This window comes from Spea bombifrons, chromosome 8 (genome assembly GCF_027358695.1).
Source record: "Spea bombifrons isolate aSpeBom1 chromosome 8, aSpeBom1.2.pri, whole genome shotgun sequence".
NCBI lineage: Eukaryota > Metazoa > Chordata > Amphibia > Anura > Pelobatidae > Spea > Spea bombifrons.
In genome coordinates this window covers 15,986,625-16,012,931 of record NC_071094.1, presented here as the reverse complement: position 1 = coordinate 16,012,931, position 26,307 = coordinate 15,986,625, and the positions used below count along the sequence as shown (strand labels likewise).

The following is a 26,307-nucleotide window of genomic DNA, read 5'->3' as shown; positions in this document are numbered from 1 at the left end:
ACACGCCCCGCTCCCTGCCCATTTCTCCTTTAAATGGGGGTGTTTTTCCCGCAATGTCAGTGGACGGATTGCCCACTGACATCAGCGGGAACACCCACCAACGGTCCAGAACTCAGAAATTCCCTGGTATGTTTATAGGATTTTTCAACTGTAAAAGCTCATAGGTCAAGTTCTGTTTTGCACAGTCCTCTCATATTTTTATCAGATTTTAGTAGACTTGATTGGATTACATAAAAAAGAAATTGAAAATGGAAAACAAATAACCTGGATATATTAACACTTCTCTTAGCACCTCATTTGATTCTTTTATAAAGAAAAGAAAACAACAATTTTTCTATTTCACATTGTTATTTTTTACTTAACCCTGGCATAACCACTAATGTTTCTGCCAAACAGTATAAAGCAGCTGAGAGGCTGGCAGCCACAGTCATCGGCTTTTTGAGTCTCCATACATATTGCGAGGCATGGACACTAACTTTTCTTCACATAACACATTATTGTCCTTTAGAATTCTGTAAGAAACTATTTCAGAAGTTGGGAGGTCTTCACTACGGCACATTAAGTAAGGAATGCTGTCAATCCGATGTTGAATGTAAGCACTTCTGAGCAGGCCTGAACAGTGACTGCTTATTCTTTCTAATCTTCTAAGTACCAATCGAGCTTTCCTGCATTAAAACAATGGATAATGTGGTTAATATTCTGCTAATAGTAATTATTTACATAACAAGTGTATGACAATGGATGTATTCACTATTGTATCATTACAGTAAATTACAAACGTGGTATTGAATATTTTGCATTTAACCACTCTGTTCTTTTGACACACAGGCTATACTTGACTTGCTTTCAATATGTACACTATATGCGTGTCAGCAGTGCACATCTTTAATGGAATAGTGGCATACATATAGCTCAAACAAGCTGTGATATCATATACCCTGAAACTGGATTCATGTGTGCCTGTAGTTAGAGGGTGTAAGCGTATTTTAGTATATGGTGTTAGTAAATCTTTGATTCACAAATTGTACAATTTTGATGAATTGATCCTTCAGGGTAAGGAAGGTGATAAAGCAGCAGCGGTAGTGGGGCACTGGCAGACACACACACCCAGCCCCACAGCATGGGGCTGAATTTCCTCCAAAAATAAAAAAAATTAAACAATTGATTCCTTAAGAAAGGAGATTGAATCATAGTGTGTGTGTATATATGTATACAGTGGATATAAAAAGCCTACACACCCCTGTTAAAATGACAGGTTCTTGTGATTTTAAAGGGGAATCGTGTCACATTCAGACTTGTGTTAAATAGAAGTCATCACACACCTGCCATCATTTAAAGTGACTGATTAATCACAAATAAAGTTCAGCTGTTCTAGTAGGATTTACCGGACATTTGCTTAGTTGCAACTCAGAGCAAAAGCCATGGTCTGCAGAGAGCGTTCACAGCATCAGAGGGATCTCATTGTTGAAAGATATCAGTCAGGAGAAGGGTACAAAAGAATTTCCAAAGCATTAGATATACCATGGAACACAGTGAAGGCAGTCATCATCAAGTGGAGACAATATGGCACGACAGAGACATTACCAAGAACTGGACGTCCCTCCAAAATTGATGAAAAGACGAGAAGAAAACTGACCTGGGAGGCTTACAAGAGGCCTACTGGAACATTAAAGGAACTGCAGGAATTTCTGGCAAGTACTGGCTGTGTGCTACATGTGACAACAATCTCCTGTATTCTTCATATGAATGGGCTATGGGGTAGGGTGGCAAGACGGAAGCAAAACATCCAAGCACCTCTGAAGTTTGCAAAAACAAACATCAAGTCCCCCAAAAGCACGTGAGAAAATGTGTTATGGTCTGATGAAACCAAGGTTGAACTTTTTGGCCATAATTCCAAATGGCATGTTTGGGGCAAAAACAGCGCTGCACATCACCCAAAGAACACCATACCCACAGTGAAGCATGGTGGTGGCAGCATCATGCTTTGAGGCTGTTTTTCTTCAGCTGGAACCAGGGCCTTAGTCAGGGTGGGAGGACTTTTGAACAGTTCCAAATACCAGGCAAATTTGGCACAAAACCTTCGGGCGTCCGTAAGGAAGCTGATGATGAAGAGGAAGTTCACCTTTCAGCACGACAACGAGCCAAAGCACAAATCCAAATCCACAAAAGCATGGCTTCACCAGAAGAAGATTAACGTTTTGGAATGGCCCAGGCAGAGCCCAGACCTGAATCCAATTGAACATCTGTAGAGTGATCTGAAGAGGGCTGTGCACATGAGATGTCCTCGCAATCTGACAGATTTGGAGTGCTTTTGCAAAGAAGAGTGGGCGTACATTGCCACGTCAAGATGTGCCATGCTAATAGATTGCTATCCAAAAGGACTGATTGCTTTAATAAAATCAAAAGGTGCTCCAACAAAGTATTAGGTTAAGGGTGTGGACACTTATGCAACCAGGTTATTGTGAGGTTTTTTTTATTCCCCCCACCTCAAAGATTCCAGCTTGTTTTGCAATTGAATTGTTCACATTAAAGGTAGAAAAAGTTCTGACATGCTTTATCTTTGTCTCATTCTTTAAAAACACAAGAACCTGGCATTTTAACAGGGGTGTGTAAACTTTTTATGTCCTCCCTTACCCCCGAGCATATAGCTTAGACAGGCACTAGTAGACACATGCAGCCCCTTGGTGCAGGATTAAATTCCCCTAGTATAACCTCAGAGTAACTGCTGCCAGTTTGCCACTGAAAAAAGCTGCACTGTGGTCAGGGGCATAAATGAAATGGCTTGTCCCTAAATTATTTTCTTTATTTATACAATTCACTTCGTTTTGCACGAGTGCCAATTAATTTATTTCCCTTTTGATTCACGGTTTTCGAAATTCACGGCTTGGCCCCCACAATTCTATGGCACACGATTTTGTCACTTCGTTTTTGGACACTGTTTTCTTTTTAAGAGGCAGTGAAGCCTGGACTTTGCTGGAGGAGGATTGGAGCCTTCTGGCCCTTTCCTCTCTTCAAGAAGGCCAGCAAGGAGTCTCACTCTTCGGGGTGAGACTCAAGATCCGACCCTCCCATGGGGGGGGGGTTGGAATTTGTCCGAGTTCTCCGTGAGGGAACTCGGTATCGTAGTCTGGCTTCTGCTGCCTTGTGCACAGAATGCGGCACCAAAGGAGCACGCACCTCGGGCTTCCAAAAAAAAAAAAAAAGTAGTGTTTTCTGTTTTGTCTTGTTTTTTTCCCCATGAGAGTACTAGTGTATTAGTGGTAGTGATGCCAGTGCATGTATGGGTACTAATTGCATAAGCTGGCTCATAATCAGATTTGAGGTCATTGTCATTAACATAGTGAATAACCATATGCTTCCCACCACAAAAGTACTTTGGGAAAGACCTGGTAGCAGACCTGCTTTGCCTCCAGCATGGAGTGTCCCATGTGAACAAAAGGGGGGTGCTTAATCTAAATACAAAAAACTGGTGGGTGCCTGGTATTACTGCACCAGTGACCCAATTTTGTGCCCAATGTGTGATTTGTCATTGTGTATAATAGTGGTAAGCCAGTGAAACCTATCACTTGGAATTATCTTTCATGTCCATGGGGACCATTTGTAAATTTGCAGATTTTATTGAAATACTGTGAAGTATGCATTATCAATAATTATTAGTGGCAATACATACTTTTCCTGGATGGGTTGAGGCATACCCATGCCAACACAAAGATATGAAAACAGTAGCAAAAACATTGCCACAACATAATCATTGCAAATTGTTGCAAGATGTTTAGAAATAGAATTGAAATCTCAAGAGAGACTCAGATATGCGAGAGACAGATTTTAAATGTGAGCATGCTGCATTTTTTTAAACATTAAAACGTCTGTATATCTTACCTTTCTGCCTCTCCACTTTGTACTTTTCGTTCTGTGTTGACTTTCTGTGGACGGATAAACCGCTCGAGGAAGAGATCTGGAGAGAATCTCTCAAAGCAACCCGACAAGTGAAAACGGAGTTGAAACCTATTGCTGTGTACTCGAAAAAGTCAGAGCAAACGTATTGCTCATTTCTATGTGAGTGAGATACCACTTAGGGGAAACACCTGATATATACTGTATTTGCTCGATTATACCCCTCGTCTTATAATCGGGGTCGTCTTATAATCAGACCTCAAATAGGTCTGACTATGAAACGACTAAGATCCAGATCCCCCGCAGCTGCAGGGGACCTGGAGCCTCCTGTCTCCCCCCCCCGCCCCACTTACCAGTACTTCTGAGTCCCCGGTGTGTAGCTGGGGCAGCGTGTAGATGTCTACGCGATTCGCGTAGACAACTTCCGCTGCAGCAGGAAGGAGGCGTGGCTAGCAGCGGGGGTTGTCTGCGTCCATCGCCGGTGCCGCACCGGTGCGGGGAACTCTGATCTCTGACAGTCGGGGAAGGTCTGCGCGATGGACGCAGACAACCCCCGCTGCTAGCCACGCCTCCTTCCAGCTGCAGCGTAAGTGCGTGAGATCTACACGCTGCCCCGGCTACATGACAGGGAAGTCAGAAGCCCCGGTAAATTTGGGGGGGGGGCGGGCGGGGGAGTTATAAATGGGGGGCATAAGGCATTTCTGGAGGCAGAAATGCCTTTTAACCCCCTTAATGCCACTCTGCCTCCAGAAATGCCTTTTTAACCCTCTATACGCCACTCTGCCTCCTGAATGCCTTAAACCTCCCTATATGCCACTCTTCCCCATAATATGCCTTTTAAACCTCTAAATGCCAGAGTGGCATATAGGGGTATAAGGCATTTCTGGAGGCAGAGTGGCACATAGGGGTTCAAAAGGCATATCATGGGGCACAGTGGCATATAGGGTTAAAAGGCATATCATGGGGCACAGTGGCATTTAGGGGGTATAAGGCATTTCTGGGGCAGATGTGCATAACTGGGAGGCAGGTTGGAAAATAGAAGGAAATAAAACCAAAATATTTTTCTCAATCATAGCTTTTATTAAAAAAAAATAGTTTAGATGAATTAACATTTACTGGTAAAACTTTTTTCCTATAGGGTCGTCTTATATTCAGGCCTTTTCGTTTTTTCATAAATTAATATTCAGATTTGGGGGGTCGTCTTATAATCAGGGTCATCTTATAATCGAGCAAATACGGTATATATTTATGGAAAGCACTATGATTTTTTACTTTTTGTTTTTTTACATGTTGATATGTCACTTTGACACAACGGATGTAGATTCAATTTGGCAATTGAAAAGCAATATAAGTATTGTTTAAGTTTAATATTTGTTTAATATAAGTATTTTTTATGACACTTTTTTTGGTGATAAATTAATTAATAGCACTTTTAAGTTAATTTTGGCGCAACACTTTATTATCCTTTCTAGGTAGAATCCAGCAAGCAGGGATGACCATACGGCCTGACAAATGCCAGATAGGTATGGCAGAAGTGCAATACCTAGGTCACAGGGCAGGAGGGGGTAGACAGCGACCAGAACCGGCCAAAATAGAAGTTATTGTAAACGGGCCCCGAAGCAAGTATTAGCTAAGTGCCCCGATCCTTACCGCACCTAACATTTCAAAGCAATTCCTTGTCCACACAGACGCCTCCTAGTACGGACTTGGTTCAGTGTTAAGCCAGCTCAATAACCAGGGGGAAGAACACCCGGTAGCCTACCTGAGCCGCAAACTACTGGATCGAGAGGCCCTGGTCTGGGCACTGAAGAAATTTTTACCATACTTGTATGGCCTGTACATTTACAGTGTTAACAGATCACAATCCCCTAGTCTGGCTTAACAGGGTAGCAGGAGACAACAGCAGGTTACTAAGGTGGAGCCTTTCCTTATAACCATTCAACTTTAGGATTCAATATCATCTGGGAAAACAAAACAGCAATGCGGATGGATTGTCCTGTCAAGACGACGTTAATTAAGTTAATGGGACATTATATATATATTTTGCGTCTTACTGTCTGTTTTTGCCAGTTATTTGAGCTATCCCCAATTGCCAAGATGTCCTCCATGTTTAACAATGCGGCCAGGTGTACATCTTGCTCAAAGTATGCAATCCTTGAGCAGCGCTTCGAGGGTGCATATTGTTGTGCGAGATGTGTGCGGGTTGCTCATTTGGAAGCCCAAATCCTGGGTCTAGAGGAGCAACTGGCAACACTGAGATCTATTGACAACTTGGAGAGGAGTCTGCTGCTCACTGAGCAAGCTCTCTCTTGGGTAGAGGTGGGGGAGGATAGCGGGATGGAGGTACAGGACAGTCAGGCAGCTAGCTGGGTTACAGTTAGAAGGCGGGGTAGGGGGAAAAGCACCAGGGAGGCTAGTCCTGATCTAGCACATATATGTAGCAAGCTTAAGGCAAGGACCTCCAAGGTAGTATTTTCTGAAATATTACCTGTACCACACCAGAGAGGCAGCGGGAGATTAGAGAGCTAAACAAGTGGCTCAGAAGCTGGTGTAGGAAGGAGGGGTTTGGGTTCATGGAGAACTGGGCCGACTTTTCTGTCGGATACAGGCTCTAGGGTAGGGACGGGCTGCACCTCAATGTGGAGGGTGCAGCTGTGCTTGGGGAGAAGATGGCCCGAAGGGTGGAGGAGTGTTTAAACTAGGGAATGGGGGAGGGAAACTACAATATAGAAGGGGAAGATAGTGTAGATAGAGAGCTGGAGCTTATAAAGTTACCTGGGGGTGGGGCGGAGGGAGGGGTTAGAATAGTTAATATGGGTAGGTTTCATAGGGAAAAAAACATACACCTCTAAACTGCATGCTTACTAATGCCAGAAGTCTGACCAATAAAACTGACAAACTGTAGTAATAATGTCTGAAGAAAATTATGACATAGTGGGTATAACAGAGACATGGTTGGATGATAGCTATGACTGGGTGGTTAACATACAGGGTTGTAGTCTATTCAGGAAGGATCGAAAAAACGAAAAGGGGAGGGTTTGTCTTTATGTAAAGTCCAGCCTAAAGGCCACACTGCGGGAGGATATATATGAGGGAAATGATAATGTGGAGTCATTGTGGGTAGAAATATATGGAAAGAAAAATAATAAAATACTGATCGGGGTTTGCTATAAGCCACCAAATATAATGGAAGCACCAGAAGATCAATTATTAAGGCAAATAAACAAGGCAGCAAATCCCAATGAGATGGTTATTATGGGGGACTTTAACTATCCCGACATAAACTGGGAAACCGAGACCTGTGAATCTCATAAAGGAAACCGGTTTCTGACTATAACTAAAGATAATTATCTGTACCAAACAGTACAGGACCCGACCAGAGGGGACGCCCTACTGGACTTATTATTAACCAACAGACCTGACAGAGTAACTAATGTGCAGGTCAGGGGGCACCTAGGAAATAGTGATCACAATATAATACATTATAACTTGTCCTTCAATAAGGGAACTCTTAGAGGAGCCACAAGAACTATGAACTTTAGGAAGGCAAAGTTTGATCAACTAAGAGAAGCCCTTAACACTGTAAATTGGGAAAATGTCCTCAAAAACAAGAGTACAGACACTAAGTGGGAAATTTTTAAAAATATCTTAAATTCTCACTGTGAAAGGTACATACCCGTATGGGAATGAAAGAGTCAGGATCAAGAGAAAACCAATGTGGATAAATAAAAATGTAAAGGGGGCAATAAATGGCAAAAAAAGGCATTTAAGCTACTAAAACAGGAAGGCAGTGAGGAAGCACTAAAAAGCTATCGGGGAAAAAATAAAATATGTAAAAATCAGATAAAAGCAGCAAAAGTGGAGACAGAAAGACTCATTGCCAAAGAGGTAAAAAAAAACCCCAAAATGTTCTTTAACTATATAAATAGTAAAAAGGTTAAAAATGAAAGCGTTGGCCCCTTAAAAAGTAATGAGGGAGAAGTTATAGACGGGGATCAGTAAAAAGCTAATACCGTATTTGCTCGATTATAAGACGAGGTTTTTTCCAGAGCAAATGCTCTGAAAAATACCCCTCGTCTTATAATCAGGGTCGTCTTATAATCAGACCTCAAATAGGTCTGATTATGAGACTAAGATCCAGATCCCCCGCAGCAATGCAGGGGACCTAGATCCTCCGGTGTTAACCCCCCCAACTTACCGGTGCTTCTGAGTCCCCGGTGCTTAGTCCAGGCTGCGTGTAGAGCTCTACACGCTTCCCGGACTAAGCACTGGGGACCCAGATGCAGGGGACCTGGATCCTCCTGTGTTAACCCCCCCAATTTACCGGTGCTTTGTCCGGGCTGCGTGTAGAGCTCTACACGCAGCCTGGACTAAGCACCGGGGACTCAGAAGCACCGGTAAGTTGGGGGGGGGGTTAACACCGGAGGATCTAGGTCCCCTGCATTGCTGCGGGGATCTGGATCTTAGTCTCATAATCAGACCTATTTGATACAATCGCGTAGAGCTCTACACGCTGCCCGGACTAAGCACTGGGGACTCAGAAGCACCGGTAAGTTGGAGGGGGGGCATCCTCCTGTGTTATGCCCCCCCTCCAACTTACCAGTGCTTCTGAGTCCCCGGTGCTTAGTCCGGGCAGCGTGTAGAGCTCTACGCGATTCGCGTGGAGCTCTACATCCTGCCCGGACCAAGCACCGGGGGCTCAGATGCAGGGGACCGGGATCCTCCTGTAGTATGCGCCCCCCCCAACTCAGAAGCACCGGTAAGTTTGGAGGAGGGAGGGGGAGTGTTAAATGGGGGGTGTAAGGCATTTCTCGAGGCAGAGTGCTCTGTGAAATGCCTTTTACCTCCCTATATGCCACTCTGCCCCATAATATGCCTTTTAACCCCCTAAATGCCAGAGTGGCATATAGGGGTATGAGGCATTTCTGGAGGCAGAGTGGCACATAGGGGGTCAAAGGGCATATCATGGGGCACAGTGGCATATAGAGGGTTAAAATGCGTATCATGGGGCACAGTGGCATTTAGAGGGTTAAAAGGCATATCATGGGGCACAGTGGCATATATGGGGTATAAGGCATTTCTGGGGCAGAGTGGCAAGCCTGGGGGCAGATGTGCATAACTGGGGGGGCAGGTTGAATAAAAACAAAAAAATTTTCTCAATGATAGCTTTTATTAACAAACAATTGTTCACATAGTTTACATGAACTAACATTTACTGGTAAAACTTTTTTCCTACAGGGTCGTCTTATATTCAGGCTTTTTCTTTTTTTCATAAGTTAATATTCAGATTTTGGGGGGTCGTCTTATAATAAGGGTCGTCTTATAATCGAGCAGGTATATTAAATATATTCTTCTCTGCTGTATTCACAGAGGAAAATGAAATGCCAGGTAATATACAGCAGGATGAGATAAACACCCCAGTACATGTCACCTGTCTAACCCAGGAAGAAGTGCAGTGCCGCCTAAAAAAAATCAAAATAGACAAATCACCAGGTCCAGATGGCATTCATCCCCGCGTTGCAAGGGAGTTAAGTAATGTAATAGACAGACCCCTATTTCTAATATTCAAGGACTCTATAGTGACAGGGTCTGTTCCCCAGGATAGCAAATGTTGTGCCAATATTCAAAAAGGGGACAAAAAGTGACCCGGGGAATTATAGGCCTGTTAGTTTAACCTCTGTTGTATGTAAACTGTTTGAGGGTTTCCTAAGAGAGTATCTCAATGAAAATAAATGTATGACTCCATACCAGCATGGGTTTACAAGGGATCGGTCCTGTCAAACTAACCTGATCAGCTTTTATGAGGAGGTGAGCTCAAGACTGGATCGGGGTGAATCGCTGGATAACGTATATCTTGATTTTTCCAAAGCATTTGATACGGTGCCACATAAAAGGCTGGTACATAAAATGAGAATGCTTGGGCCGGGGGAGAATGTGTGTATGTGGGTAAGTAACTGGCTCAGTGATAGGAAACAGAGGGTGGTTATTAATGGTACATACTCTGAGTGGGTGACTGTTACTAGTGGGGTACCACAGGGGTCAGTTTTGGGTCCTATTCTTTTTAATGTATTTATTAATGACCTTGAAGAGGGATTGTATAGTAAAGTATCAATCTTTGCAGACGATACTAAGCTCTATAACGTAGTTAACACAATAGAGGACAGTGCACAGATCTGGATAGGTTGGAGGCTTGGGCTGGGATGTGGCAGATGAGGTTCAACACAGATAAATGTAAGGTTATGCACATGGGGAAGAAAAATTCATGCTGGGAATGTGTATTAAATGGGAAAACACTGGGGATGACTGACATGGAAAAGGACTTAGGAGTTTTAGTTAACAGTAAATTTACCTGTAGCGACAAGTGTCAGGCGGCTGGGGTGCATCAAAAGGGGGCATAGATGCCCACGACAAGGAAATAATTCTACCACTGTACAAGTCACTAGTCAGACCACACATGGAATACTGTATACAGTACTGGGCACCAGTGTACAAGAAAGATATAGTGGAACTGGAGAGGGTTCAAAGACGGGCAACCAGAGTAATAAGGGGAATGGGAGGACTACAATACCCAGAAAGATTATCAGAATTAGGGTTATTTAGTTTAGAAAAAAACACGGTTTAGGGGGGACTTAATAACTATGCGTAAATATATAAGGGGACAGTACAGAGATCACTCCCAGGACCTATTTATACCCAGGACTGTATCTATAACACCTCCCCCGGGTTAGCCCACCATATTAAGAATTTTTACAAAAGATCATTGCATGTGTTAGATCTTTGTTAGATCAGGTTTGATCAACTGTTTTTTTCGTATTAACAATATTAACAATCATTCTCAGGGGGGGCTAACCCGTAGCCAGCCTCCCTCAACAAAAACTTCAACAAAATGTTACTGATTATGATAGCTCAACGTTAGATCAGGTTTGATCAGACAAAATTTTTGTTAGATCTAGTCTAATTACTGAGATTTGGAAAAAAAATTATGGATTTTGGTAGATATTCGTTAGATCTGGTAAGATCAGCTGTTTTTTTCCTTAGATCTACCACGCAGGAGGCGGGATTCACAATCCTATTTTGTGTGCGGGGGATGGGTATACATACGAGTTGCCCCCCCCAACTGAAATTTAGATTTTTAAAGGTGGATTTTGGTAGATATTCGTTAGATCGGGTTAGATCAACTGTGTTTTTCGTTAGATCTATCATGCAGGAGGCGGTATTCACAATTCTATTTTGTGTGCGTGATAGATCTAACAAAAAAAAAAACAGTTGATCTTACCGGATCTAAGGAATATCTACCAAAATCCATTAAACAAGTTCCAAATTTCAGTTGAGGGGGGGCCAACCCGTAGGTATTCCCATCCCCCGCACACAAAATAGGATTGTGAATACCGCCTCCTGCATGATAGATCTAACGAAAAAAGCAGTTAATCTAACCGGATCTAACGAATATCTACCAAAATCCATTAAAACATTTCCAAATTTCAGTTGAGGGGGGGGCAACCCGTATGTATTTCCATCCCCCGCACACAAAATAGGATTGTGAATACCGCCTACTGCGTAATGGATCCAACGAAAAAAACAATTGATCTTACTGGATCTAACGCATATCTACCAAAATCCATATTTTTTTTTCCAAATTTCAGTTGAGGGGGGGCCAACCCGTATGTATTGCCATCCCCCACACACAAAATTTAATGGTGAATACTGCCTCTTGCGTGATAGATCTAACACAAAAAACTATTGATCTTACCAGATCTAATGAATATCTACCAAAATCCATTTAAAAAGTTCAAAATTTCAGTTGAGGGGCCAACCCTTAGGTATTCCCATCCCCCGCACACAAAATAGGATTGTTAATACCACCTCCTGCGTGATAGAGCTAACGAAAAAAAGCAGTTGATCTAGCCGGATCTAACGAATATCTACCAAAATCCATAAACACATTTCCAAATTTCAGTTGAGGGGGGGACAACCCGTATGTATTGCCATCACCCGCACACAAAATAGGATTGTGAATACCGCCTCCTGCGTAATGGATCCAACGAAAAAAACAATTGATCTTACCGGATCTAACGCATATCTACCAAAATCCATAAAATTGTTTCCAAATTTCAGTTGAGGGGGGGCCAACCCGTATGTATTGCCATCCCCCACACACAAAATTTAATGGTGAATACCGCCTCTTGCGTGATATATCTAACACAAAAAACTATTGATCTTACCAGATCTAAGGAATATCTACCAAAATCCATTTAAAAAGTTCCAAATTTCAGTTGAGGGGGGCCAACCCATATACCCATCCCCCGCACACAAAATAGGATTGTGAATACCGCCTCCTGCGTGGTAGATCTAACAAAAAAAACAGTTGATCTAACCGGATCTAACGAATATCTACCAAAATCCATAAAAAAAAATCCAAATGTCAGTTGAGGGGGGGGGCCAACTCGTATGTATACCCATCCCCCGCACACAAAATAAGATTATAAATACCGCCTCCTGCGTGATAGATCTAATGAAAAAAACAGTTGATCTAACCGGATCAAACGAATATCTACCAAAATCCATAAAACAAAATCCAAATTTCAGTTGAGGGGGGGCCAACTCGTGTGTATACACATCCCCCGCACACAAAATAGGATCGTGAATACCGCCGCCTGCGTGATAGATCTAACGAAAAATACAGTTGATCTAACCGGATCTAACGAATATCTACCAAAATCCATAAAAAAACTTCAGTTGAGGGGGAGCCAACCGCCCCTCATTAAATATGCAATATCTCAGTAATTAGACTAGATCTAACAAAAATTGTGTCTAATCAAACCTCATCTAACGCGGAGCTATCATAATCAGTAACATTTTGTTTACATTTTTGTTGAGGGGAGGCTTGCTACGGGTTAGCCCCCCTGAAAAAGATTGTTAATATTGCCTATTTAGAGTAGATATAACAAAAAAAAAACAGTTGATCAAACCTGATTTAACAAAGATCTAACAAATGCAATGATCTTTTGTAAAAATTCTTAATATGGGAGGCTAACCCGGGGAAGGTATCAATAACAAGGAGACATCCTCTATGGCTAGAGGAAAGAAGGATTCTACAGCACAGACGGGGGTTCTTTAAAGTAAGAGCGGTGAGACTATGGAACTCTCTGCCAGAGGAAGTGATAACGGTAAACTCAATAAAAGAGTTCAAAAGTTGCCTGGACGTGTTTCTTGAAAGCAATAATATTACAAGTTATGGATATTAGATTAATAGGGACAGAACGTTGATCCAGGGATTTATTCTGATTACCATATTTGGAGTTGGGAAGGAATTTTCCCCCTGGTATGGGGTAATTGGCATCTGCTTCATAAGGGTTTTTTTGCCTTCCTCTGGATCAACACAGTAGGGACACAATAGGTATATAGGTTGAGCTTGATGGACTTTAGTCTTTTTTCAACCTTATGAACTATGTTACTATGTTACACCCCCTGCACTGTGATTGGTCGCTCCCTGTTCTAGCTCTCTCCTGATTGGTGCCAGTTAAAGTGTTTAAGCTAATGTATTTATGTATTGTTCTTTTCAAGATAGTCTCAGGTATAAAGTTGGTGTTTGGTGTACAAGAAAGGAGATTCTTACTTGTTCAAGCTTAAGACCTTGTCTGTGTCTGTGATTTGGGGACAAGAGACACTTCATCGTGGAGTGTAACTACTTGGTTACTTGAAGTCTGGAGGATACCGAGGGGACCATAGGGGATCACTGGAACTATTGAGAGCAGAGACCATCCGTCTCTACAGGGTCCGTCACATTTGCCAACTAGGCAATTTCAGCACAGGAGAGGTCTGCTAAGTGCCCCAGAGATCAGTGTACCCAAGATTACATATATTTTGGAACTGCTTTTATGCACAGGACATATGGAAAAAGGCAGGCCCACTTTTAAAATGGATTTGTGGACTTCCGGGAGGCGGGCCCTTGAGATGGCCGCTTTTTAGATGAGCTTCGTGAGGGCTAGCGCAATCGATATCCATCCAAGCATACAATTTATTTTTTTTGACCTGATTTAGTATCGCTGCTGCGGACACATTACCCAGCATTGGCTAGTGGGTCTATTGGATCTGCTGCCCTCTTTCTTTCACTCCCCGGGAGCCGTGTGCGGACCGCACGTGTTAGGCCTGGAGTGAGGTGCTACCTCCACTCTGCCGTTCTGTCTCCGGCTGCATCGCTGGGCCACAGGGCCGGCCTTTGGGGTGTGCGACCTGTGCGACCGCACAGGGCGCCACACTCCAGGGGGCGCCGCCGCGGGGTCCGCCGCCGCCGCGGGGTCCGCTGCCTCCAGTAGCGTACCTAGCGGGGGGGGCGGTCCGCACCGGGTGCCGCTCATCAGGGGGGCACCCGGCACCCCTCCAGAGACGGACAGTAATGTCCGCCGCTGGAGGAGCAGGCTCGCAAGGGAGCGGTATCGGAGGTCTTTAACAGACCTCCAGCTCCCTTGAGTGATTTTAAGCCGGTTCAAGGATCTCCCTTGAACCCGGCTTAAAATCACTCAAGGGAGCCGGAGGTCTGTTAAAGACCTCCGACACCGCTCCCTTGTGATCCGCGCGGCAACAGCTGCTGTGCGCCGGTCAGATCCCGGCGCACAGCACTGAAGCCACGCCCACCGCTGTCCGTGCCCTCTGACCCGGAAGAAGACAGAGAGGACAGAAGAACTGAAGAAGAGGAGCGAAAAGGAGGAAAAGAAGCTGTAAGGAGAAAAGAGGAAAGGTAGGAAAGCATTCAGTGAGAGTGAGAGTGGATTGGTGTATGTGTGTGTGGATTAGTATATGTGTGCATGAGTATATGTGTGGATTGGTGTATATGTGTGGATTGGTGTATATGTGTGGATTGGTGTATATGTGTGGATTGGTATATATGTGTGTGGATTGGTATATATGTGTGGATTGGTATATATGTTTGGATTTGTATATATGTGTGGATTGGTATATGTGTGGATTAGTGTACGTGTGGATTGGTATACGTGTGGATTAGTATGTGTTGATTAGTATGTGTGGATTAGTATGTGTGGATTGGTATGTGTGTGGATTGGTATATATGTGTGGATTAGTGTATATGTGTGGATTGGTATGTGTGTGGATTGGTATACGTGTGGATTGGTATACGTGTGGATTGGTATACGTGTGGATTGGTATACGTGTGGATCGGTATACGTGTGGATCGGTATACGTGTGGATCGGTATACGTGTGGATTGGTGTATGTGTGGATTGGTATACGTGTGGATTAGTATACGTGTGGATTGGTATATATGTGTGGATTGGTATATATGTGTGGATTGGTATATATGTGTGGATTGGTATATGTGTGTGGATTGGTATATGTGTGGATTGGTAAGTGTGTGAGAGTGATGGGTGTTATGCTGTACCATTTCCAATGTCTTTTTCATGAACTAATTATGCTCTAAAAGTACATCATAACTCCCATCACTCTGTTCCATACAGTGGCAGAGCTGGGAGGCAGAGGCCTTGCACCCCCACCGCAGGACTCCTGAAAGGTAAGTGAACTTCAAAGAGAGAAAGGCTAGATAGTTAGGAGAGGGTAGATAGGGAGAAGGGAGTGAGAAGGGGTAGATAGGGCAGAAGGGATTGAGAAGGGGTAGATAGGGCAATCATACTCCTATCATGCCAAGTCTGCGAGTACATCCTGGAATCTGGGTATGCCTGGGCATGATAGGAATGTGATTGCTGTTAATCATATATATATATATATATATAATATTGTTATTTAATTGTTTTGTCCTATTTTGGTGTTTTACTTACTTTAAATAAAAGTGTTTTTTTATGGTGTGGGGGGGGTCATATTCGGTTTTGGCCAGGTAAATGCTGCACTTTCGGTTTCAGTCCAGAATTCGTTTCGGTGCATCCCTAAGCCAGACAATGAAGTGGTAGGCCTACACCACATCAATGTTTGGCATAGTATATAGTGATTGGGGTTTTGTTACAAGTTTTTATTCCTTTCTTTTTTTGGGATGGGGGGGCGCCAGAGGAGTAGTCCACACAGGGCGCCAGAACACCTAAGGCCGGCTCTGCTGGGCCATCACACTGTATACCGGCCTTCGGCCGTCTACTTCTCCTACCCTGCGGACAATCCGGGAGCGGTGAGCTTTGGCCTACGGTTCAGCTTGCTTTCTGGAGCTGCGGTACTTACCGTGGACGCGTTGTGCCGGCGGGTTCTACAGTGGCTGTCCCGTGGGCTCTTCTGCGTCTCCTCGGCTGATCTGCACCAACGACCATGCTGCATCTGCGGCTGTGTTTCTCCGTGCTCGCGATCCCGTCTGCTGATGTTCGACGGCTCGGTTCTACGCTGATTTACGCATCTACACCACACGTATTCTATCCTGCGGCTGATCTCAGTGCACGGTCCGGTAGGCCCTGGCAGCATCCCTGAGGGGCTGATTTCCTTTTGTTATTTTACTTTCTGATCTTTATTTTCATTGCCCATTAGCTAGTAAGGGTTACGGGAGGGAGTTAGTTAGGTTGGGTGGGTTGGGAAGGGTTCACGAAGGGTTAACAAGGGTTTTTTATTTTTTTTTATTTTTTTATTATTATTATTATTCCTCATTAGTTAGATAAGGGTTCTAGGTGGGCTCTATTTAGGTTGGGAGGTTTGGGCACGGTTTTTGGGGGGTGTGTGTCACAAGAGTCTCAGGACTTCATTAACTCCCAAGCCTCAGTGGCTTCATACAGCTGGACTACTCCTGCTTCGCTTTACGGATATTCTTCTCACTTATTTAGCCGGGGGATTGGTTGGGCTCTAGTTAGGTGGGGTGGAGGGGAAAGGGTTTTTTTTTTCTTTAATTTCTGGGGGTTGTGTTAGCGTTTCTTTTTGCTGTGATTGCAGGGCTGCGCTCCCTGTTTCTATGATATATTGATCTGTGTTCATATATGCCCTGCTACTATCTATTGTCAAGGGATCTGTGATCCAGCTGTGCACACTGTGTCTGCCCCCATATTTCTCTTCTTACTTGTGTTACCCTATTTTCTTCTACTCTTGGGGGGGAGTTCCTCACGACTCCTTGCTTACACATGGAAAAATATATGGATCCGACGCCTAAAACGTCCACCCGGCAAAGTAAGACAAGAGATAAATCTACGGTGACCCTTAGGCCTCCACCTTCCCTTGGGTCGACCACTGTTGCAACAGAGGGGCAACCTGTGTCCGGCGCTTCCTTAAAAGATCCACTGACGGCTCAAGACCTTGTTGAAGTTATATCCCCGCTCTTGGATGCTAAGCTTGACAAATTGTCTGGTTCTATTAATGCCGTTCTCGCTGAATTGGTCTCTCAGGGCCAGAGGATTACCACGCTAGAATCCAGGGTCTCTGATGTGGAAGATGAGCATGTTTCCATGGCTACTTCCTCCGTTCGCAGGATCTGCTAATCTCATCACAACAGGAACGTATTGACGATCTTGAAAATCGTAGCAGACGCAATAACTTGCGTCTAGTCGGCCTGCCTGAGGAGGTTAAGGGCACAGCGTTACACGACCTAGTTACGACCTGGCTCCCCAAGTCCCTGGGCCTGGCGTTTCCTCAGGGTGAATTGGTCATTGAACGAGTGCACCGTATTGGTCAGCTTCCTGCCTCTGCTACGTCTCGCCCCAGGGCGGTGATTTTTTGTGTCCTAAACTATACCGACAAGGTCAAGGTTCTGGACGCTTACAGGAAGGTTACGTCTCTCTTTTATCATAAGCATAAACTGTTACTCTTCCAAGATTTTTCTGCAGCCATAACGATCAAACGTCGCCAGTTCTCTGAGATTTGTACGGAACTATACAATAAGCGAGTGAAGTTTGCTCTTCTCTATCCGGCCAAGCTCAGAATTACCCATGAAGGCCGCACCTACTTTTTTGACACCCCTACGGCAGCCAAGGACTTTCTTCGTACTGGGTCCAGGTCTTCTCCCTCTCCGGATGGTGGTTCCGCGGCGCCCGAGGCCTCCCCCCCTCCTTCTTCTGGCTCTCGCCCTGCTTCTTTGCCTGGCTCCTCTCCGCCTGTCTCCCCTGGGGCTTGAGAACTCAGATAGCCGTTGGTGCCTGGCTCAATATCTTTTGAGTCATCATTTTCTGTCATACACTGTTATGTTGGCTCTTGTTTACTGTTATTGTTTTTGTTTCTTTTGTTGTGTTTCTAGGCACAAAATTCTATGTGCCGTGTTTTGGTTTATGCAAAAAAACAAAAAATGGGAGAAGCATAGCTCTTTTCAATTGGTGATGTACGATTCCATTTTATGTATCATCTGTAGGGGGTTGGGGGGGCTGGCTGGGACCTCCCTAGCCCGACCTGGTCCGGCTTATTCTCTGCTTTGTCTCTTCCTCCGCGGGGTATCGGGTAGTAGCCCGGCTCCGTTGCCGTAATTGCCATGATGCTCTCCGATAATAGGCGCGATGCGCCTTCTTCCTTGCGTATTGTTTCGTGGAATGTTGAAGGTTTAAACACCCCTGTTAAGCGTAAAAAGGTTCTCACCCATCTTCAGCGTCTGCGTCCGGATGTTATTTACCTCCAAGAAACCCACTGGTGTGACCCTGTCAGAAACAGGCTAAAGGCGCCGTGGCTGCGCGCTTGTTATTCTGCTATGTACACCAAGAAAGCTAGGGGTGCCGCTATCCTACTTTCCAAAAGGTTACCTTTCGTAGTCGAATCAGAGATTGCTGACCCGGACAGGAGGTACATTATTCTTTCAGTCAAGTTGTTTAATGAAACCTTTACTTTTGTCAATATATACGCTCCAAATTCTGCCCAGTCCATTTTTTTGGCCAAAGTTTATTCGATGTTGCTGGAGATGTCGGCCCCTAACGTAATTTTGGGGGGTGATTTTAACTTGGTGGCTAATGTTTCCTTAGACGTCTCTGGCGCTTCCTCCCGCCCTCTGGGACTCTCCTCCCTTCCCATGCTGGATCACCTCCGTCTGCGGGATGCTTGGAGGTTTCTTAATCCCACTGATAAGCAATATACGTTCTACTCTCATCCCCATGATTCGTTTTCCAGGCTGGACTACCTGTTCCTGCCTGAATTATTCCTACATAGGTTAAGGGCTGCCCACATAGGCCAAATAGTGATCTCTGACCATGCTCCTATCTGGATTGAGGTGTCTCTCGCTTCCCCATATCAGACGTCCCGTAATTGGAGGTTTCCTAGCTACCTTTATTCTTCGGAAGCGTTTAAGCAATTCCTGGTTGCCAAATGGAATGACTACGCTGATGATAACCATGTTCATCTGGACGACCCTGATTTATTCTGGGGTGCTTCCAAACCAGTTCTAAGGGGCCACATTATTGCATATGTTGTGGGACGCAGGAGAGAGGCCGAGGCTAAACTTGTCCGACTTACGGAAGATCTCTCTGCGGCATATGTTGCTCATAAAACTCATCCTAGTCCAGCTACCCTGAAAACGTATAAAGAAATTAAATCTCTTTATGATGCCTGGGTTACTGAGAAGGCGCAGCTTTCTCACAATTACACTCGTAACGCCTTTTTTCGCTGTGGCAACAGGCCTGGTAAGCTTTTGGGCAACCTTATCCGCCACTCTAAATCTAAATATCATAGTGTAACTCGGCTTAGAGATGGTTCTCGATCGGTTGTGACTGAACCCGATAAAATTACACAGTTCTTTGTCGATTATTTTGAGGATTTTTATTCCTCCGAATCCAATGATCCTGATATGATGCTTCAGATGTTTCGGCAGGCTGATATCCCAAAATTAACGCCCGACGATCGAGACCGCTTGGTCAAACCGTTTACCCCCTCCGAGATTGCTGCGGCCATAAAATCCCTTCCTAACGGTAAATCCCCGGGACCAGATGGTCTGGGAGCCGAATATTATAAATTGCTTTCTACTTATTTACCGACGCATCTCACTGATGTTTTTAATGGATTTCCACAAGGAAAGATACCCCCGAAGGAATTCACGGCTTCCCGCATTATAGTCCTCCCGAAACCTAACAGGGACCCTGCCTTGCTATCCTCTTATCGCCCCATCTCCCTGCTGAACCAGGATCTTAAAATATACGCCAAAATTATGGCTTCTCGGCTGCAACCTGTTTTAATGAAACTTACCTCCCCCTCTCAAACGGGTTTTGTTAAGGGTCGCCACTCTACGCGCAATATTAGAGGCCTTATTTCGGCAATCTTTACTGCTAAAATTACAAATAGCAAAGCCTCTATCGTCATTAGTTGTGACGCTGATAAGGCTTTTGACAGAATTTCCTGGCCTTATCTTGTTAGTTTCTTTAAATTCCATCATTTTGGTTTACCCTTTATACAGATGTTTCGAGCACTGTATCATTTGCCTATGGCTCAAGTAACAGTAAATAATGTGAACTCCCGCTGGTTCTCTCTAGGCAGGGGTACTCGTCAGGGCTGTCCTTTGTCCCCTCTTCTGTTTAACCTTGCACTTGAGCCCCTCATACGAGTGATAGAACGTTCCGCTGAGCTTGAGGGTATCCGGATAGGTGGTGTTGAGCTTAAAATCGCTGCTTTTGCGGACGATCTTTTATTATATCTTTCTAACCCCAAAGCGGCTATGCCATTCCTTCTTAACCTATTTGATTGTTTTCACAAAGCCTCGGGATTTCTAATCAATAAACTCAAAACCGAGGCGCTTCCCATTTTCCCTCAGGCTAAACGTGGCTGGGGAGGGACGTTCCCCTTTAATTGGACTCAACATCCCTTTTTGAAGTATTTGGGTCTCATTATCCCAACAAATTTGGCGCACCTTTATAAGCTGAACTTTTCCCCTCTGTTGTGTCAAATGGAGGATTCTTTCAAAACCTGGTCCAAATTTAACCTCTCCTTTTTGGGACGATGTCACTTGTACAAAATGGCCTTTTTCTCCAAGCTTTTATATCCGATCCAAATGCTGCCTATTACCTTAAGGAAAAAAGATGTTCAACATCATAATGCACTGCTGCGTAAATTCCTGTGGTGCAATAAAAAAGCTAGAATTTCACTGCTTAAACTCCAACAGCCTGCTCGCAATGGAGGGGTGAATTTACCCAATCTATTAGATTACAATTTGGCGTCTAACTATCGCTTCGCGGCTGATTGGTTGCGCGGCGGGTCTAAATTCACCAATGTGACCCTGGAGCAACATCTATCTCCAAACATTTCTTTGGCCTCTCTCCTGCATCTATCTAAAGGTGACCTTCCCCTGGAGGCTGTCTCCAACCCATTGCTGTCTCACACTTTAAAGGCTTGGGGACGTGTTAGGCGGCGCCTGGGCTTGGAGGTTCACTACTCTAAATTTCTGCCATTGATCCGTAACCCGCACTTCCAGCATGGGAGGGAGGATGTTGTCTTTCGACGCCTGGGAGGGGGGTCGTGCCGTTGGCGATTTTCTAGACCCACGGGAGGGTAAATTGTTGTCTTTTTTGCGGCTCCAATCTAAATTCCCTACTGTTAACGTCCACCCCATTCACTACCTTCAACTCCGTAATTATATTACCACATTGCTTCCTTATTCTAACAATCCCTTAGACCAGGTATGGATGTCCACAATTTATAATTTGATCAGGCCTGCCATTGATTGGGAGTCCCGGGGTGCAGGTCTTCCCTCCTGGAGGGCTGATTTTCCAAATTTAACGTCAAACCGGATTCTTCAGGCGTTTGTGTTTAATTCTAAAGTCCTGGTTTCTAGGGACTATAGTGAAATGTTCCTCAAGAAGTGCATAGAGCGTATGTCACCCCTAAACTTCGGTTTTTGATGGGTTTAGCGGATCACTCCCGATGCTTAAAATGTCAGTTACCCGAGGCGGACCTCCTGCATGGCTTGTGGTCTTGTAGCTCTATTGTCCCATTTTGGAAAGCTCTACAATCCTACATCAATGACACTCTGGGCATTCGTTTTGTGGTATCTGTTGAATGGGCTATTTTTGGTATTTTCCCTGACCACATTTCCCCACCTGTAGCGAGGGCTAAATTTCTCCTGCTCATTCTTTCCGCAGTGGCAAAGCGGGCAATACTATCTCAATGGATTGCTCCGCAGCCTCCACTGCTTCCTATGGGCCTGTCGCGTTTGCATTTCTTGTTTCAGATGGACTGGCTTGAAGCTGTCCTCCATAAGGAGAGCAAGGTCAAGTATCTTTTCAATCGCTGGTCCCCATTTATTGCAACATTAGATAGCACTACCAGATTGTCATTGTTCCAAACGTTCAACACCACAGAGTGGTATTGTCTCCAGGTCCTAAAAGGTGTTCGTCCCATTCCGGGGTTCTGACCTAGTTGTGGGTTGGGGCGTCTCTGTGTTGTGGTCCGGTGTTCTGTGACCAAGGAGGTGTTGTTACCTGCATTGTATGTATTATTGGAATTGTACATTGCTTGTACCTGTGCGCATCTGATTTGTTGCCATGTCTATTTGTACCATTGTTCTACTGCTGTATGCTTTGTTTTCTCCTTGTAATAAAGAAGTTTAAAAAAAAAAATGGATTTGTGGCTTCCAGTTTTTAAGCTATACAGGTGTTTTATATGGCCTTTTTTCCTGAGCTACAGCTGACCATTTGCATGTTTTATGGATTATGATAAATTGTATAAAAGAAGCAATCTGGAAAACCAGAAATATTGTATTGCTTCATAAACAATATATAGACCCTTCCATTTGTCTTAAGATGGCTTTAAGTGGTATGTACACACATTTTTTAAAGGATTGCAAAAAGACTTTGGTGCCTTAGTATGTGGAACATTTTACTTGCATGAACGTCCCAAAGACTGGTTTTGTATTTGGTATTGTATGTATTTATTCTAATTTTATGTAAAATGTTTTAATTCATTTTATCATTGTAAATGTTCCATTATATCCTTTAACTTGTTTTAAAGTATTTATTTATTGTACTGTAGCATATAGTTAATAAAAATCGCTGTACCAGGTCCTGAATCATTCCTGGCATCTTGTTTCTGACCCGGCTTGATATTGACCACTCTCCAGCATACCGTATCTGGCTTTTCTGAGCCCAGCTACACAGACTGGCTTCCAAGTCGTGTGCCCTGCCAGAAGGGCTTCCAAGTCATGTGTTCAGTTCCCTGTCCAGAGACTTACAGCCTGTACTTGCCTGTCATCTAGCTTCTCCAATACAGACCATATCATACTATTCAGCCTGTGGTTTGTTTAATTTTGCCCATTTGTATTATCCTTCTAGTTATAATGCATCGTGGGGTACAAACTCAGCCACTGGTATCCCCTGCGGCTGGGCTCCTACGTGACCTGCTTACCCGAGTCCTGACAGCTGGGGTCCCTCTGCACACACCAAATGACCAACAGAGGTGAGGGGGGCTTGCTCAGTCCCAGCATGCTGAATGAGTCTGAGTGCTGGAATATGACTTAATTACCTGGCGCTCAGTACATGGTCACTGCAATTAAATATTATATTGTTTTACAGCACGCCATGACTTTACAGGGGTATAGAAAGTGATCTAACATCGCTTTCTTCACCCAAACAGTGTTGCAGGGGCGCCATGTGACCCTTCACCCAGAATTAATAAAACAAAGTTAAAAAAATAAAAAATAAAAAATATTTAATAGTTCCAACAAAATGTAAAAAAAATAATCCTCAAAATTAGCACTAAATCTTCACAAAAAAATCTCACATGGAAAGAGTTAAAATACTAGCATGTTAAATGTCCATGGGGCATCTGGTTTCAAATAAAATGTGATTATATGGGTTAAATTGAATTGACCCAGTTCAAAGATGCCCCACAAAAAGGGCATGGGCACAAACTGACCAGATGTCCAAATTCCCCAAAAAATGCACTCCTCTCAAAGGTGGCCTTTAATCTCCCAAATAACCCAGCAAACCATATCACTGTACTCAAGACATGTTGCTAAATTGAATTGGCTGGGTTCAACAATTTCTAAAATAACACATGGGAACAGGATGAGCAATTTCAAAAATGCACACATTCAAAACAACCCAAAAAGCCCATGCATTGGGGGTATCACTGTATTCAGGAGATGCTGCTGAACACATTGTGGGGTGTTGTCTGACAGTGACATAATCCAGGAGAAGTGAATTCATACTAAAAGTACATGTGAGTGGGAAAAACACACACAAAAAATATTAATGCAAAATGTGATCAAAGCTGGTGGTAAAATGTGTGCATGGAAAGAGTTAAAATACCAGAATTTGAAATACCCCAGGGTATCTAGTTTTAACAAATATGATTTGATTGAGTTAATTGAACTGACCAGTTTCAAAGATATCCCAAATAGGATATGTGGGCAGAATTTTCAACATGTCAAAATTCCAATTTCAAAAATGCACACTTCCAAATGTGGCCTTTAAGTCCCCAAACAAACCCATGCACTCAGGAGATGTTGCTGAACACATCTTCAGGTTGTTTGACAGTGACATATACCAGGGCTCGACAAATCCCAGGCGCTAGGTCGCCATGGCGACAGAGAATTTTGTCCTGGCGCCTAGGTTTTGTCAGCCTCTTACATCCAGAAAAAATTGTGGATGTAAGAGGCTGAGTCACCACACGGGGGCGCTGCTGCTACTGTCTGCCCAGGAGTCTTGGCAGACAGCACAGCCGCTCAGAGCCCGCCCCCGAGCCTGAGATCACTCCCACGGAGTGAGCCTGTAGGCTGAAAACCCGGTTGCTGCAAAACCAGCAATCGTGTTTTCAGCTGCCACAGGCAGCTTCAGGGAAGGGGGTTGTGTGTTGATTGGGTCCCCACACAAGTGTGGGGACCTGACCCAACACCCCCAGCTGCCTGATCGCTCCATGAGAGCGACAGTGCAGCGTTAACCCCTTCAGCGGCATTTAGGGGTTAATTCCCGTTTTGTACGGGGCTCTGCTGCTGGTGGTCTGCCTGGAAGCCCAGGCAGACCAGCAACAGCAAAAACGAGCCCCACAAGCCCTTTGATGATTCCTGTAGGCATGGAAGCCTACAGCAGTCATCAAAGACTCCCCTCCCTGCAATGGCTGGTCTATTGACCAGCAATTGAGTCCCAGCTACCAGAGGCAGCTTCAGGGACAGGGGAGAGGGTTCTTTGGTCTCCACATGAGTGTGGAGACCAGCCCCAACACCCCCCTGCTGCCTGATCGCATTAACCCCTTCAATGCCACAATTGTGTATGACACATATGTGGCATTGCAGGGGTTAACATTTGTCCCCACAAGCTTGTGGGGACTAAATATCAATCAATGCTGTGCTCCAATGGAACATCAGCATCGAAAGAGTTAAAAATAAAATTAAAAAATTAATAAAAACAAAAAACAGCACTGACCTGAAAGTCCAGGGTGCTTCCAGGTCAAGCGCTGTGAGTTTAGTAAGTGGGCTGATGATGATCAGATCACTCCTGACCAAGTGTTAGTTTAAAAAAATCCTGGCTCCTAACTTTTTTACCTGGCGCCTAGATTCACAACAAATTTGTCAAGCCCTGACATATACCAGGAGCTGTAAATTCATGCCTGAAAAAATGCAAAATAATTACTACCACAAAGTTTGACAAAGACTGGTGGTAGAATTTGTGCATAAAAAGAGTTAAAATACTAGCAATTGTCTAAATGAGTGAGAGTATGAATTAATGAATATGTGTAAATGATTTGTGTGAATGAGAATAAATTATTGTGAATGAATTAAGTGTGAATTAATGAGTGACTGTAAAAGTGTTTGTGTGTATCATAGATGTATAATTGATGTGTGAAAAGGCAAAGATGGTCACAAGCGGATTTTTTTGAGCCTTGGGGACCAAGATGGCACAGGCAGGGTGTTTATGGGACAAAGATGGCATAGGACAGGCTGTTTGGGGACAAAGTTGACTCATGCTGGGCTGTTTAGGGACAAAGATGGCAAGTCCTATGAGTGTAATTTGGGTGCTGGTCGGGTTCTATGTGGGCAGTGTGGATGCCAGGGCTGGCTTTGGGGTGTGCAACCTATGATCTATGCCTCTTATTTAGGGGGTTTATCTATACATTTAATGCTGAGTTTTTATGTGTATTCCAATTGATCTATACCTGAAAAGCTGGGTTTGTGTGTTATTCTGTTGATCTATACCTGCTATGCTATGTCTCCATACATTATTTATGTATACCTGCAAATACAGGGTTTGTATGTCTTATCCAGCTGATCAATACCTGCAGTGCTGTTTTCATGTGTTGTTTATTGGATCTATACACTCAGTGCTGAGTTTACATGTGATTTCCAGTTGATCTTTACCTGCAATTCTGGGTTTGTGTGTTATTCTGTTGATCTATACCTGCTATGATATGTTTCCATGCATTATTATACAAATCATGTTTTTGCAGGTATACTATGTCTGATTCTGATTCAGTGTGGCAAATATATTTTTTGGTGCAGGAGTGAAGGGAGTCATTGCATGCTAGGGAGCGTGGACCAGGGCCCAATTTTTGCAACATAAAATGAATTGGCAACAGGATCTAATATATGTAT

At 44.0% G+C, this 26,307-nt stretch overlaps 1 protein-coding gene across 1 annotated transcript in view; it reads right to left on the bottom strand.

The window, feature by feature from the left end:
• Positions 1–329: 329 nt before the first annotated feature.
• The window catches only part of ASTN2 (astrotactin 2), a 715,352-nt gene continuing 689,374 nt past the window's right edge, over positions 330–26,307 (bottom strand). Inside the window, exon 21 of the mRNA XM_053473898.1 lies at positions 330–665. Within this exon, the coding sequence (XP_053329873.1) occupies positions 428–665 (238 nt within the window). The 3' untranslated portion in view covers positions 330–427. The remainder of the gene's footprint in view (positions 666–26,307) is intronic.